This window comes from Gallus gallus, chromosome 12 (assembly GCF_016699485.2).
Source record: "Gallus gallus isolate bGalGal1 chromosome 12, bGalGal1.mat.broiler.GRCg7b, whole genome shotgun sequence".
NCBI lineage: Eukaryota > Metazoa > Chordata > Aves > Galliformes > Phasianidae > Gallus > Gallus gallus.
The window spans coordinates 18,305,990-18,320,480 of NC_052543.1; the positions used below are offsets into that span (position 1 = coordinate 18,305,990).

General features: G+C 43.7%; 1 protein-coding gene across 25 annotated transcripts in view; it reads right to left on the bottom strand.

The window, feature by feature from the left end:
- CRBN (cereblon) overlaps positions 1–14,491 on the bottom strand; it is a 68,422-nt gene that overhangs the window by 13,662 nt on the left and 40,269 nt on the right. For 23 of the 25 annotated variants that reach the window (XM_046899996.1, XM_040646323.2, XM_046899988.1 and 20 more), the window contains one exon: positions 9,054–9,281. In XM_046899996.1, the coding sequence (XP_046755952.1) occupies positions 9,054–9,135 (82 nt within the window). In that variant the 5' untranslated portion in view covers positions 9,136–9,281. 25 annotated transcript variants of the gene reach the window in all.

Sequence of the window (14,491 nt, forward strand, 5' to 3'; positions counted from 1 at the left end):
ACTGCAGGAAGCCTGGGCACCGTGCAACCCAGCACTGCTCTCCTGCACCTCCTGTTTCCCTGCTGACACTACAGAGCACTGAGGTTGAGTGGAGCCTTTCTAAACCAGCAAACAACTCTCCTTCCAATTTCATTCGGTTTCAGAGTAGCCCAAATCTGCTGAGCAGATTATCTGCCAACTCTGGTGGGACCTGCACCTTTTCAGCACATTCCACCTGACCGGCTGCATCACGGCCGCTACTGCTACTGAGTGTCCTTACCCACAACAGTCAAACCGATTTTTAAAAGCACGCTGCCAGAGAGAATAACTGACGAGTTTGCACTTCTCTGAACGCCGCTCGGTAATGACAACCTCTGCACACCCCCCGCTGCCAACATGAGGCAGCCAACGATAGGCGAGGCCTGCGCTGACAGCCAGAAGGCGGCCCGCAGCCCACAGCCACCCACAGCCCGGAGCAGACAGGCCCACACGGGCCGTGCAGGGCGGTACCGGGGCGCAGGGCGGCGCCAGGCCCATTGCTGGCACTCGGCACCAGGCGCGTGGCAGTGAGCCGCGCCCTCTCCTCGCCCAACGGCCCGCTCTCCCCTTCCGCCTCCCCCTAAGCTGCTGGAGCCGATTTTCTCCATTAAAAGCAAATCCTTATCTCCGCTATCTGATGATTGTACACGAATTTACCGCTTCCGGGCACTTCGGTCTCCGCGGCACAGCTGCCCGGCCAGACCCACACCCGCTTCCCCCAGCTCCTCCCCCGCCCCCCACAGCCGCCCCCAGCCCTGCCTCCACCCTCCCCCGGCCTTCCCGCTGCCGGCTCCCCCGTTACCAGGCACCAGCTGCAGGTGGTTCCCCATGTTACGGCGTCCGTCACCTCCCTCCTCGGCGGCCATCGCTGTTTACCTGGAGAGGAGCCTGGGAAAGGGGGGGTGGCGGGAGGAGGAGCCGCGGCCGCCGCCGGAGCCAGGCCGGGAGCCGAGACGCTGTGGAGCGGCCCCTGGCGGCGCCGGGCCGGGCGGGACGGGGCTGCGCTCGGAGCCGAGCTGTGGGTGCCGGGCCGGAGCAGCGCCGCTCTGCCTCACAACCGAGCAAAGCCGTGCAATACTCCTTCCCTCGTCCCCTGCAGATCAGCCCTGGGCAAGAAATTCCTGCTTTTCCTCACTAACGTGTCTTATATTCCACTAAAGCAGTGTCCTGCCCTAGCCAGGAACAAAGTAAATGCAACTTAGTTTTCATAACTGAAGTGTTCAAAAAGAAATATATTTTGAAGACAAATAGCACAGAGGCCCCAATCGACCTGCTGGCAGCAGCTGTCAGACCCGGCACTGCGTTCCTCAGCATCACAGGGGGGCATTTCAACATTACCCATACAGCATTAATACAAAGATTCAATATGACATTTGCCACAAGGAATGTGTTACAGATGTGCCCCTGATAATACACCAAGTTCTCTCAAACAGAGGTTGCACTATCTGCATCATCTCAGTATGATGCACACCACTCCAGCATTCTGTAGCTACCACACATGCCATAATAAAATCTACCACGTTTTTGTAGACATGCTGGCTTGCAGCCTCGCAAACTGAGCTCTTAAGAAATTACGACCCATCTCTTCTACAAACCCTAGCATTTGATTAGGAAAAACAGTCACAAAACATAATTTTCACGTCTTTCAACATGCTGACACAGCTGGCTTTCTGTTGTTGGGGGTTTTTCTTTACGTCTGAGTCACACTCTTCAGCATGTTCCCAGAGTGATGAAGGACAGAACCTATTTTTTTTAATGACTGCTGAGTTTCTCAATTCAGATGATTGAATGAGGCATGGTTTTTTGTTTGTTTGTTTTAATGAAATATTATATATATTTAACAAAAATCGAAATGATGACTGCTGGACATCCTAGGACCAGAACAAGGAATTCTTACTTTGGATGACTTCACATCTTTGTGATGTTAACTCTGCTAAGAGCTATATTTGTGTGCAGAATGTACAGTTCTAGCTGCTGCCTTAATTCTAGTTCCAAAACTAGATTGGACATAAATTCTAATTTAGGCTATGACTGTGAATTACCTATATTAATATCCACCAGCTTTTCCAACAAAGGCACAGTGAAAACAGAGTGAATTCCTTTCCTAAGGTATGTGATTTCTGTTGGATTACATGTTACTACTGGGATGTTTATTTTATTAAAATACTCTGAGGTGTGATTAATTTTAATTTTTTAACCTGACAGTCTTAGAAGGTACATTCAATATATGAATGTTTGGCTTTATGAACACAAAAGACAATCTCTAGTTTGAAGAGTGAGGCTCATGAATCTCACACTTCAGTCCCTCCCAGCACATGCTGTGTTCCCAAACTCAGACTGGAAGCACCAGAGGCCATTCCATACTCTTCCATTGGAAGACAGAAAGCAGTAGGTTGCAGACTGAAGAGCAGCTGTGTCAATCTCAAGTTGCTGTATTAAATTTGGCCAAGGCAACTGTGCATTTATCCCGAAGTATGTTAATCTGGTCAGTGTCAATCTATCTGTGAGTAGCCCAGATTACTGTAATTTAGATGAAGCCAGAGCACTTTGGTACGATGAAGGGCTATTTTTCTTTTTAGCAGCTGTTTATTGAAGACACGCACAGCCAGCTGATGTGAATTTTCATTTTGTTACAGGAGTGCTGTTGGTAAGAACATAGATTAGCAACAATTTTTACATGCCATGCTACTAGTCCTCATAGGGTTTGCTGCCCAAGCTCATATTGTTTCGTTTGTACCTAGCCATCAATGGCTGGCAATAGTGGCTATTTGCAAAACTGCTGTTGATTAACCTCATGGCACTTTGGAGTCATAGGACACTAATCACTTTTCTAGAAGAAAAAAACAGGAGGAAAAAAAAAAAAGGACAGCAATGTAAGGGACATTATAATAGAGCAAAACTTGGAATTTCATTTGATATTGCTGAGGGTCATACTAGGGATGAAGGAAGCAAAGGCTTGGGTGCTGGTGACCTGAGGTAAATGCATTCAATATGAGTGGAGTTCTCAGCAAAAGGTGTTTGCAGACAAATACCAACCTCCCACTTGTCAGTCATTCACACACACAAGAGAGAACATATGCTCTACCAAAAATACCTCTCTGCTCCCACAAAATACTCACTTTGGTCACTTCGCTCATTAATGGCAGTGCTTGTCTCCCTTTTTTCAGCACGTGGACTCCTGTGCCCTCATCCCAACTATTCTCAGGAGGAAAAACTAACTGAATGTTAAAAGTATAAATAGGAGGAACTCACAGCAGCTGTACTGGCAAAATCTCCAGCCATGTAAAATGGCAAAGCTCATTTACATCCCTCAGCTCCCTCCTATCTCGGCACAAGCTGAGAGAAAATAAGTTGTCAGAACGTAGACGCATCCAATGCATTCCCTCTTCTCCACCTACATACCCGAATTAAGCAGAAAAGTAATTTACTGCATTGCTGGAACAAGAAGCACTAGATGGTGCTGTGACATTCACTTTTGCTGATTTTGTTACTTGGGAGACCATCAACTGTGCTGCACTGTTAGCTTTGGGCTTTCTATTTTTAGGGGATTCACAGCAAACAATAGAAAAGTTTGATCTCTGACCTAGTCCATTTAGAACAGGCTTTTGTCTATTTCTGCAGCATGCTGTTTGACTACTTCAGTTTAAAAAGTGGTCTGCATAGTCTAATTAAAAAAGGAAAAGTCTTTCATATGTATGCCATTGATTTCTAGTCAGCCAATTAATTGGCTTGTTATACACTCTAGCTCTAGGCAGAATTAAGTAATATATATAAGTATTTCAAAATAAGAAGTGACTCTCAACCTCTAGATAACTATTATTAAATATTGAAAATAAGAAAGCAGTTGCAGGACAAGAAATACTGTAACTTACATATAAAAAGCTAGTTGTAAAAAATACGTGAAGTCATCTTGATATCAACAACCAGGCAGTCTCAACATGAAGGACACCTGCCACCTCTAAATGCCCAAGGAGGCTCTTGGCTTTATAGACCAGTGGGCACAAGCTACTGGTAGAACTCGTAACACATTGGCAGGACACACCAGATGCCTGCCACCCCATGCATGGAGCACTGGCAACAGAAGGGTCTGGTGGTACAGACACTGCCTGCCAAACAGGGAACATTCCCTTCCATTAACTGTAAAACCAGGACAGACCTTGGGCTGACAGCTTCACAAGTACTGGGGTATGAACTTCGTCATCCCAAAGCTACTGCAGCATCAGAGCTGTCTGCTTTAATATTAGATGTACTCTACAAGAACACAGAGAACAGAATCAGGCACTTCCAAAAGCAAAAAATCAGTGATGGTTAGGAAGACTATTCTAGAAATAAGCATGATTGGACAACGCTTTGTGGAGCTGAAGAGGGGCAGATGACAAGTTCATCACAAAACAGCTAATGCTTACTTCAGTTGGCATTCTGGAAAGAACAGGGCATATTTATGACTCTTTTTTAGTATTTGTTGCCTAGGTCAGGCTAGCGTGACAAATGAGCAGCTCTGAATATGCAGAAGGCTTTCAGACAAAGAGCCTATTAGCCAAACTTGCCTATTACTATGCGTAGAAGCAAATTCTCTTGCCAGTGCACTCTTGCCAAGTAACAAACTATTTGGCACGTGTGCAAAACCCATATTCAGTGCAAGTGAAAGACAGCATGCAGCATGAGCCATAATGACAGTGTGACTATAAACAGAAATTTTGTTCAATAAAGAGAATAGAAAGTGAGAAGAACTCCCTTTTAGGTAACGCTAGCTGGAAGGGTATACTGAGTCAAGAAGATCCCATGTCACTTAGGAGTATTGCCTCTGCATTAACCCAGAGCTTCCAGACAGCTTAGAGATGACTGCTACTCTTTCAGGTAAAGCTGGAGACCACTGCAGTACTCACTGCTCTTGGCGCAGCCTGAAACACTCTTCACCATGAAACACTCGAGACAGAGGTTAGCTGATGTGCCCACCACTGATTCAAAATTCTAAAAGAATTTATCAGAGCTCAGAGTATAATCTTTCCTTTAATATATATATGTACACATATATATTTTTTTTGCATTAAAAAATTAGGAATTTCCTTTGCCTTACCTAGTATAGACAAAGGCGACTACAGTGAATCCTAGTAGCTGCAACATTTCTTTTTCTTTCTCCATTGTTCTTATCAGATCTGGCAGCACCCATCTTAGAAAAATGATGGCTGCATATATAGTTCTAGACAGTACTGCTGAAAAAGATCTAGCTAGCCCTTTCTGAGCAGAGGTTTCTGTAGAGATTTCATGACAACATAGTAAAGTTTAATGGAGCACCTATTCTTTGCAGACTGCTTACATACATTTCCTCGTCACTTGTACTGAAAAATCATATTGTTAGCTTAACTCCTTGAATTTTTTTAGCAGTGTTTCAGAGTATTGCATCACTTCAATCACTGCAGGGGTAGTAGATAAATTGCACGCTTTAAAAACTACAATGTAATGGACATTAAAGACCACCTCTGCTGAATTTCTGCCTGGGGTAGCAGAGGAATGGGTACTCTAGAGATGCTCATACACTTTTGCAGCTCTCACAATGCCATTGTCCTTGACCTCCACATAGGTTAGGACAGCCTGGATCCCATAGTTAATGGTATGTCAGGCATCACAGCAAGACTAGATGTACTTTCTACCTGCCCTGACATGATCTTTGCCATCTTCTAGTGCGATGCTTCAGAACATTCACAATGAAAGAAATCTCAGGAAACCTTCTAGCTGCTTTTCAGCCACTTTGAAGAATACAGGAGACATGAAAGATGGAAAATCAGAGTTTGGCCTTACAACATTTTGAGCACCCCATCTCAACTGAGACATGCAAGTCTATAGTCAATACTACCCTGCCACCCTCATGTCACACACACCAGCTTCAGCTGTGCAGATTGAAGACAATCCCAGCCTTGCTACCCAGTATGGGAACCTGTGACTTGTCCTCCTGGAGAGCAGCTATAGCCTCACAGAGATGTTTTCATTTAAAATCCTTCCAGCTGACACTTTTCTCTCTGTTGGAAGGGAAAAAAAATTGATCTCACTGCCAACTGTATGGTTAAAGAGAGCTCTGTCAGATAACCTCTCTCATGTTCGAAACGACTTACAGAGCAGCATTTTTCCATTTACTAGCATATCCATCACACTAAGAGGATTCCACTACCTGTGAGCGGCTCCGAGCGGAGCACTGAACTACCAGCACTGAAGGGTTTCCAATAAAGCAACAGTGAATGCCTCTGCTGGGAATGGGAGGAAAATACACCTCCTGGAAAATGGGAATTCCTACTCATCGCACGATGTTGTAGGCATTTGACTACCACTAGTTTCAGGGTGCTGGCTGAACATACAGCTGGCATCAAAATAATTCTCAGTCACAACCATGGAAGAGTTCTATTGTGTTTGCCCACTGCATTTGTGCCAGTGGAAATTCAAGAGGTGTGAGGGAGCGGGCAGGTGGGTGTGCACAGCCCCACATAGGAAGCAGTTGTGGCAAAGCTCATTAAGAGGAATTATCTGTCAAACAGAATTCACCAGCAAAATAATAGAAGAATTAGTTTGAAAACATTGTACATATCAATCCTATGACTTGTTTAATGCCTAAAATATCAGATAAAGCAGAGAGATTAAGGAAGCAAACGTTCTAATAATATACGCACTGATACATAAAAACGCAGTAATCATATTCAAAGCTGTTACCTAATTGCAGGGAACACAGCATTACAGAAAAAAAAACAAGCCCAAAAAACCCCAGCAATTCAGTCCTCAGAGTTATCACACTGCATTTTCACCTTGTTTAAGGGCAGATGTACGCTGACTCCAAAAGGAAACAGATGTTTTCAAACCATCACAGCTCGTTTATGGGGATAATTACCTTCAAATAGTAAGGTTATTAACGTTATTAGTTGAATATCACTATGTATCAAGCATGAAAAATTCATCAAAGTAAAAATTCTACTCCTGAAGTCCCACTTAGGATTAATTTCCTTCAATGGCTCAGTACTTCAGTAGATTTTCAGCAGTGTATTTCATTCGCTGTTCACAAACAGTTCGTTTTCTACCACGTTTCAAATAATTTTAACTTTTAAAATGTTAATATCACTTCAAAAGTTGTCACTGATTTTATGCTGTGTTTTTGACCACAATTTTGTGCTCCCTGTTCCACGTTTGGAAAGGCACCAACTCCCTGAGCATGAACAGATGAAGATGTCCCTCCCATTTTTCCCCTACAGTTCATTCATTCTTTTCCATGTAAACTGAATACTGTAGGCTCTTAAAATGTGTGCTGTCTAATTAAGTATCATACAACAAGGCACGTTTTTGTTTTGTTTTTGAAGATGCTTAAGAACGCTTTACAAATAACGTATTTTGTACGTGCCGTTTTCATGGGCATAAAGTTGAACAGAATAGAATGGAGGCCAATTCATTTTGTCTTTCCCTAAATTTCTGAAAATGCAGTCAGTCAGTTAACCTTTTACTACAAGTGCAAACATATGAAGAATTTCCCAATGGCTTTGGACAACTGAAGTGGGATAAAAATTGTATTAATTCTTCCATTTGCAATGTCCTATATTTTGGTTCAAGTATCTTACTGCCCGTTCCATATTATGGAAAGTAAATATCTAAGGCACAAAAGGAGGGAGACTCCTAAACAAACACCGAATTCATTTTCCAAGCCAGGAAATATGCCATTCTTTGTTCTTTTGAAACTCGTCCCCAGAGCACCTGTAACGTAATGAAATGAGATGTGGAACAGAGCATTAAGCTAAATGGCCTCTTGGAAACATGGAGAGAAAGCTGTACAAATGATGTATGGGGCAAGGTCAGCTTAATGCAAAAATTCCTGTTTCCTTTGTGAGGTTTTGTTTTTCCCTGGATAAGAAAGAATTGAAATAAAAAGAGGCCTGACTGTAAACGTTTGCACCGACTTGATCGTTAGGGCCCAGTAATCAAATGGGAGAAGACTAGTCCTTTTGTAAAACACAGAATGGAATAACTCTCCTTTAATGTCCTATTTATTAGGACTTGCAGAAGGCATCGTTACAAAACGAGAAGCCCCGTTTCCCCCGAGTGCAGGGATCGCATCTAATTGCATTCAGCTCAGACCAGCCCCGACAGCAAGAGCAGCAAGAATCGATACGGCACTGGAGATGCCTTCCCCATTACACTTCAGCGAGCATTACCCTTTATCAGGAAAAGCTACTTTCTGCATAATTAGTCTACAGACACAGCAGGGTTTTAACGGTGGCAGCCAGGAACGTGGGTTTAGAGAGCTGATGGTGAGTCGTAGGTTTCCATCAAGAGAAGCCTCCAAGTGCTCTGTAGCCTGCATCACGTTAATTCAAGTGCTTTGTGCAAGGACTGCTGGATCTGTCTGCTCTCTTGCTCTTTCAGACCACTTTATTATGGGGGACAGTTTTGCAACGGTTCTCAGGATGGCTTCCAAAAGGAGCAGATCCAAGGATATCTCTAAGGAGCAGCTCCTTTCATTTTCAAACCTGGTGATGGTTAAGAAGGGAACTTCTTCCTTCCAGCTATCTTAGGACCGGTCAGAAAGGAACAATTGTTCCATGGAACAGCACTGCTGATCTTAAGGCATCAGGGGGCTAATTTCCTAGGGGAAATTCATCTGGTGCCTGCTGCAGTAGTCTAGTTCCCTACATCATTCAGAACATAAAGGGAGTTGGAAACAAGATTAAAATTGTAGCTCAATACTATTTAAATCAAGCCAAAATAATGCAGTTCTGCTTTCCGTAATCAGTTAAGTGTATACATTTGGCATTCATTGGCACTCGCTTGGAAGCTGAGCAATCACTGCATGCAAATAAGTCCTGCCTTTCACTAGCAACACGAGCTTCCAAATGTCACATTCAAACAAGAAAGCTGCTATGTTAAACAGACCTGCTGTTAGTTATCCCTGACACCCACTGTCCGTAGTGTATACACAGCAAACACCACAGGTCTCACAGTCACTCTCGATTAGATTAGAAGGCAATGTTTATGATTTTGTTAATTACAAAAGAAATAAAGAATACCGTTCAGGAGAGACTTTAAATTATGGCCATGCTTTGATGAAGTTCTGTTCTTTGAAGCTGTGAGGGAAGCCTTCCTCTGCATTCACAACTTTGTCACGGGCAGCAGCGATAACCTGGAGAAAGCATTCTTGTCATGTTTGCAGGTGGCATCAGGTTGGGAGCAGCCAGGGAAACGAGGATCCTGGGTGTGCAGCAATGAACATCCATATCAACAGAACTCTTAAATTCCTACATGAGAAATGCAGAAGAAAGCCAGCAGATGATTAGTGGGAAATAGAAGAACGAACACTCAATAACACTGCCTGGGAAGAATCTGAAATGCTGTTGTATGACTGGCTGTATTCCTGCCTGAATAACAGAGATTGAGCCTAAGGACTGCGCGTTGGGTGACTGTCTCGTTTCTTTTAAATAGAATCAAAGGAAAGAATCCATTCAATTGATGAAACAATTATTAAATAACTGCATGCAAATAGGTTTAGGATTGAATTATATAAATTAAATTTAATTAATATCAATGTACGTCTTTCAGGGCATAAAATAGCAAGTAACTAAAGAATTCTTAGAATTAATCCTATTTGCCATTTTCTTAAAACCATCTTTGCTGCATTGGCACACTGCTGAGCATGAATGTCTCCATAGCCAAAACCAGGGGGTATTCCCAAGTTTTACTGTGGTTGGTAGTACTTCTGTACAAAGAAATCAAACTCCTGAAATGAAGTCCCTCTTGAAACGGGCAGGAATAAATAAATCAATATTGATTGCATTTTTTAAGATAACCACATTCCTTGTATCAGTATTGATTCTAGCAGGACTGACTAAAGAAAGGAAATACAGAAGTGTACCAAAAAAAGGAGCTGGATATTCATGTCATCTTTTATCATTTCAGGCACTAATATGGCTAGAAAGTATTGATTACCTTAAAAGCCCCTAATAACTAAAGAACTATTGACTTAATGTTTTCTCTAATCCTCCATGAAATTTTACAGTAAGTCCTGATGTATTTTCTGTTAAGGGTTTTAGGGCTGAACTAGATCATGTACTTATCTGAAGTGTCAGCTCTAAGGCTTACTGTGCTGCTGATGGGAACCGTGTTAAAGGCGGGTAATAACTCCCAATATTTAACTGTGGTTGTAAGGACTTTGGAAAGAGATTCATCTTCTAATGTATATTATTCTACAACTTTTGCCTTTTAAGTGCTCTATGTAATTAATCTGATATAAATTAATTCAGTGAAAGCGTTGGCCATGCTCATAGTCATTTCACTACAGCTGCTCTGGAAATTCCCTCCTCGCAGTGCAATACCTCGATAACCATCTTTATTGCTGCGCTAACAAATTAACAACCTGCTTTTCTAAAGCTACAGTAAAGGACACCTATGGAGGTTGAATAATGAAGGGAATAGCGAGAGAAAACGCACGCGAACATCTTAACTTTTCAGACCCCATTAAAGCGAATGGATTATTATTGAGATTTGTTTTGTTTCGCATTCCTGGCTTACTGAAGTGAAAGTTATCCGCAAGGGCCATTTGTTCTCACTGTGTTTGGTTTCACAGCAGTGTTTACAGGCTCCAGCCATGGACACCATCATTTCAGGTCCTGCACTGGCGGTTACCAAACAGAGGTTTTCCCCTTAGTTCACCATTTGGTTTTGATTCAGCAGAACGTGTTGGACACAATGAACACAGGGGAAGTTGCACCTCAGCCCTGCAGCAGAGTGAGAAACACAGGGAGGCAAAGAGTCATCCTGGTGCACACTTATTTCTTGTGATGTCGCCAGCTCCTCTTGTCAGCTTGGCTGTGACCCGTTTGGCACCTCAGAGTTCATGGGAGAGGAGTGGCTTGCTGGACTGCCCTCACCCTAATGCCACCTCCCCAAAAGCACCTTCTGCCTCTATGAACCTCACACACACACAGACTGCTGATGTAGAGAAAAAAAGCTTTGCACGCCCTCAGCGATTCCCTTGAGCCAACATCTGAATGTTCCAAATGATACTGCTCTCATGATATTGCTACCCAGCATCAGAACTGCAGGAACATCTCTTTGCTTTCTCAAAACAGATAAAAGACTTTTAGATTAAGAAAGAACTAGTTGGAAAAAAAAAAAAAAAACCCACTGTAGAAAGAGAAGTGCAATTACAGAGCTCATTCAAACTTACAGCCTTTACATCACTTGAGCAGCACAAAGGAGGCTCAGAGGTTAGCTCATGTTTTCAAAAGACCTCTTTACATTGTGAAGGTGATGCATAGTGGGATCCAGCAAAGAAAAGACTTTTTTTCCTCTCCCTTTCTTCCAATAAAACTGACTTCTCTTGATCCTATGAGTTGCATCTAATCCTTATTGATTGCTTTTGTCTCAATCCTGTAATCACTTATTTACAGAAATATCTTTATAATAAAAGCCAACTCATTAAAACAAATAGGAATGCAAGGGCACGTTATTTATGTGCTTTTTTCTGCAGGGCTGGGGCCCAGCTTCTCAAAGCTATTTAAGCATCAAGCTCCTACTCAAGTGCTGGGTGTCATCAGTCCTCGGGATGGTTCAGCACTGCTGGGTTGCTTGCTCCCTGCAGTGGGGTCGGTCAGGCTGGGCTCAGCAGGGCAGCAGTGGTGCCCTTAGCTGAGCACTCAGAGCACAGCACCTAATTATTTTAATGACTGCAAATGAACTGCGAATTTCTTAAGAGCAAAACGTTTTCGGTCAATCTCACCACATTAATACCAGACTGTTAGAGATGGCTCGCATCTTTAACACTACCAAGTACAGCTGCTACGTTTCCCTGATTAGTATTAGGCCAAGCATTAAAATATCGAGCCCTGGCTTACATCCTTCTGATGCAATAAAGTGAAAAGGACAAAAAGGAAAAACTCCCACAGCACCCGGTGGCTGAGCTGTGCTGCACTGCCGGCTCCCGGCCACGCATCCCAGGCTGAGCTCAGGGGAAGGAGTTGGGACCAGTGGAGCCCCAGCACTGTGGATGTGCTGCTGCAGGGGGCCAGGTGTGGGTCTGGCCCAGTTATTTCTCCATTCCCATGTGGTTATTTCTGCTCTAACCGTGCTGTTCACTGCCGGTTTACTATCTGTGTATCCAAGTAAATGCAAACATGGAATATAATTAGGAGAACATGTCTCATCCTACAGCCAGCATTTGCCAGTTTAGGGAGTGTGAGCACCTCCATTAGAGACCAAAATTGAAGCAGCTTTAACCGACAATTTTCAGACAGTTCCGAGCATTCAAGCAGAAAGAAATCACCTAAAATCATGATTCATTTTTTAAAACGCTGCCCGAGCACGAGTCTCGTAAAAATAAAACAGCCATCACTAATTCAGGGAAGTTTTCCTGCAGTTACAAATGCTGGCATGCAAGTGAAGCGCACACAGACACATGACAGCGGTTCACCCCATGCGTGGGCTGTTCTGCAGAGCCCCTCAGCGGAGCAGCCCAGAGGAGGCCCTGCCCAGAGAGAGCCATCAGCTGCGCCTCTCCTCGTGGAGGTGGCACAATGCATATCAGATTGCAAATGGAGCGGCGATTAAACATAGCTTTTAATTGATCTGCAAACACATTTGAGAAAAGCAGCAGAGCGTAAACTCATTATTTACCGCTAAATAAACTCCCTGTTCTTTTCCTAATGCTGCCTGCTTGCATTCAGCTTCAGCCCTGCCTCTCTAAATGTCTTCCCACAGTTCAGGCAGTACTGGAGTTACTTATTTTGCAAACACATATGCACTTTTGCTCTTGGGCATAAGATGGACCACAAGGTTTTTCACAGTGTGCTCTGTGTAACGTGCCTGAACATGGGCAATGACATCAATCCTCCACCTGCGCAGTCGGGCCACACTCCATGCACTGGACAGCATCTGCAATTCACAAAGTACTGATGGGATCAATTTTTTTCCTTTTCACAACAGACAAAGTTGTGCATTCTCCGACCACCCTGCAAAACTGCCAGTTTTAATGAGACCTCTGTTTGGTTCTGCTGCCCTCTCCGTATCCATTCTACACCCTCAGGGCTGCCACGCTCCGAACTGACCCAGCAGTGCCCTTGCTCAGGCAGCCAGAATCCCTGAGGTTGGGTATGGGAATGCAAGGCCTTCTCACATGCAGCTCCACGTGACCCTGGGGCACTACCTTGGCCATGCCTGTCACACTCACAAAATCTCTTCTCCAGAGCTGATAAAACAAAGAACTGAGATGAATTTCTCCTTAGTAATTTTCCTTTTGCCCATTACCATGTGTACAATATAATATAACTGCACATTTCTTTGTGGCTCAGAAATAAAGAATTGTTTAGACGCCTATTAAACAACAGAGTTGAATGAAATTAATCCCTTTCTGTTGTCTGGAGTATGAAAGTTAATTGCAAGACACAGTGATTTAGTAAAGTTTGAAATACCAAGTGTTTTTTTTTAGTAAGGTAATGACAACCAGAATCAGAATGTAACCATGGAAAATGGGAATTTCATTTTAATTCCTACCAAGGTACTTTGGTAAATGTACTTTGCTCTCAACCCATCATGAGAGGTTTAGCACAGCTTGGCTTGCTGTTATATACTTAAACGTTATCCGAGGGTATATTAAATATGGTGACCAGCTCACATCCATCACAGGACATTGGAACAGCAGTTTCATTTCACTAACTAAAGCATCACAGGAGAAAGAGCCTGGCATCTGTGAGGATTTCCTGGGCAAAAGATGCTGAAGAGCAGCAGGGGAGGAAGAGGAGGGGAAGGCAGCAGGCCCACCCAGTGGGCAGGGGCTGCCGCCATAGTGAGAAGTGAAGGCTGGTGGGGAAAGGATGTGGTTCATTCTTAGTGGATTGCTGCCAGGAGCGAAGTGTAATCAGAGAAAAATACAAAACAAGCAAGCGTGAACAGAAGACAATGGAGTGGCATTGCACAGCACTTCGTGTGAATCCAACATGGACTGGCTCAAGGCAGAGGTGCTGCACTGATTGTGCAGTGCCTCAAAGGACTTTCACATTCAATCCCAGTTCCACATAACTAATTTGTTTGGATTTGGGATTTTTTTTTAAGCAGAATTTTTGCAAAGCCGTTTCTGTTATCAAGAGATGATCAAGTTCCCCCATCACATCACACCAGGAAACAATCCTGTTTCCTCAGCAGCTTTTGATCCTCCTCCTCCATGACAGACAGTGATCAGCAACAAAATGACCACTTCCTTCACAATTCCTCTCCACTTTGGCACTTACGTTAGGTCACCTTCACTGTGACATGCTCTCCACCCCAGTCTGGCACAGCCCTCGGGGGCAGCTGGAGTTCCTTGGGAGCTGGGACAGCCCTGGTGCTGGTGAGGCTGACAGGAGGGACGTGAATCCCATCTGCACACAAGGAGGGCCAAATTCTCTCGCCATTTTATTATAATCCTGGTGTTTTCTTTTTTCCCTTTCATTTCTCTTTGCACCTCTCCCTCACTGGT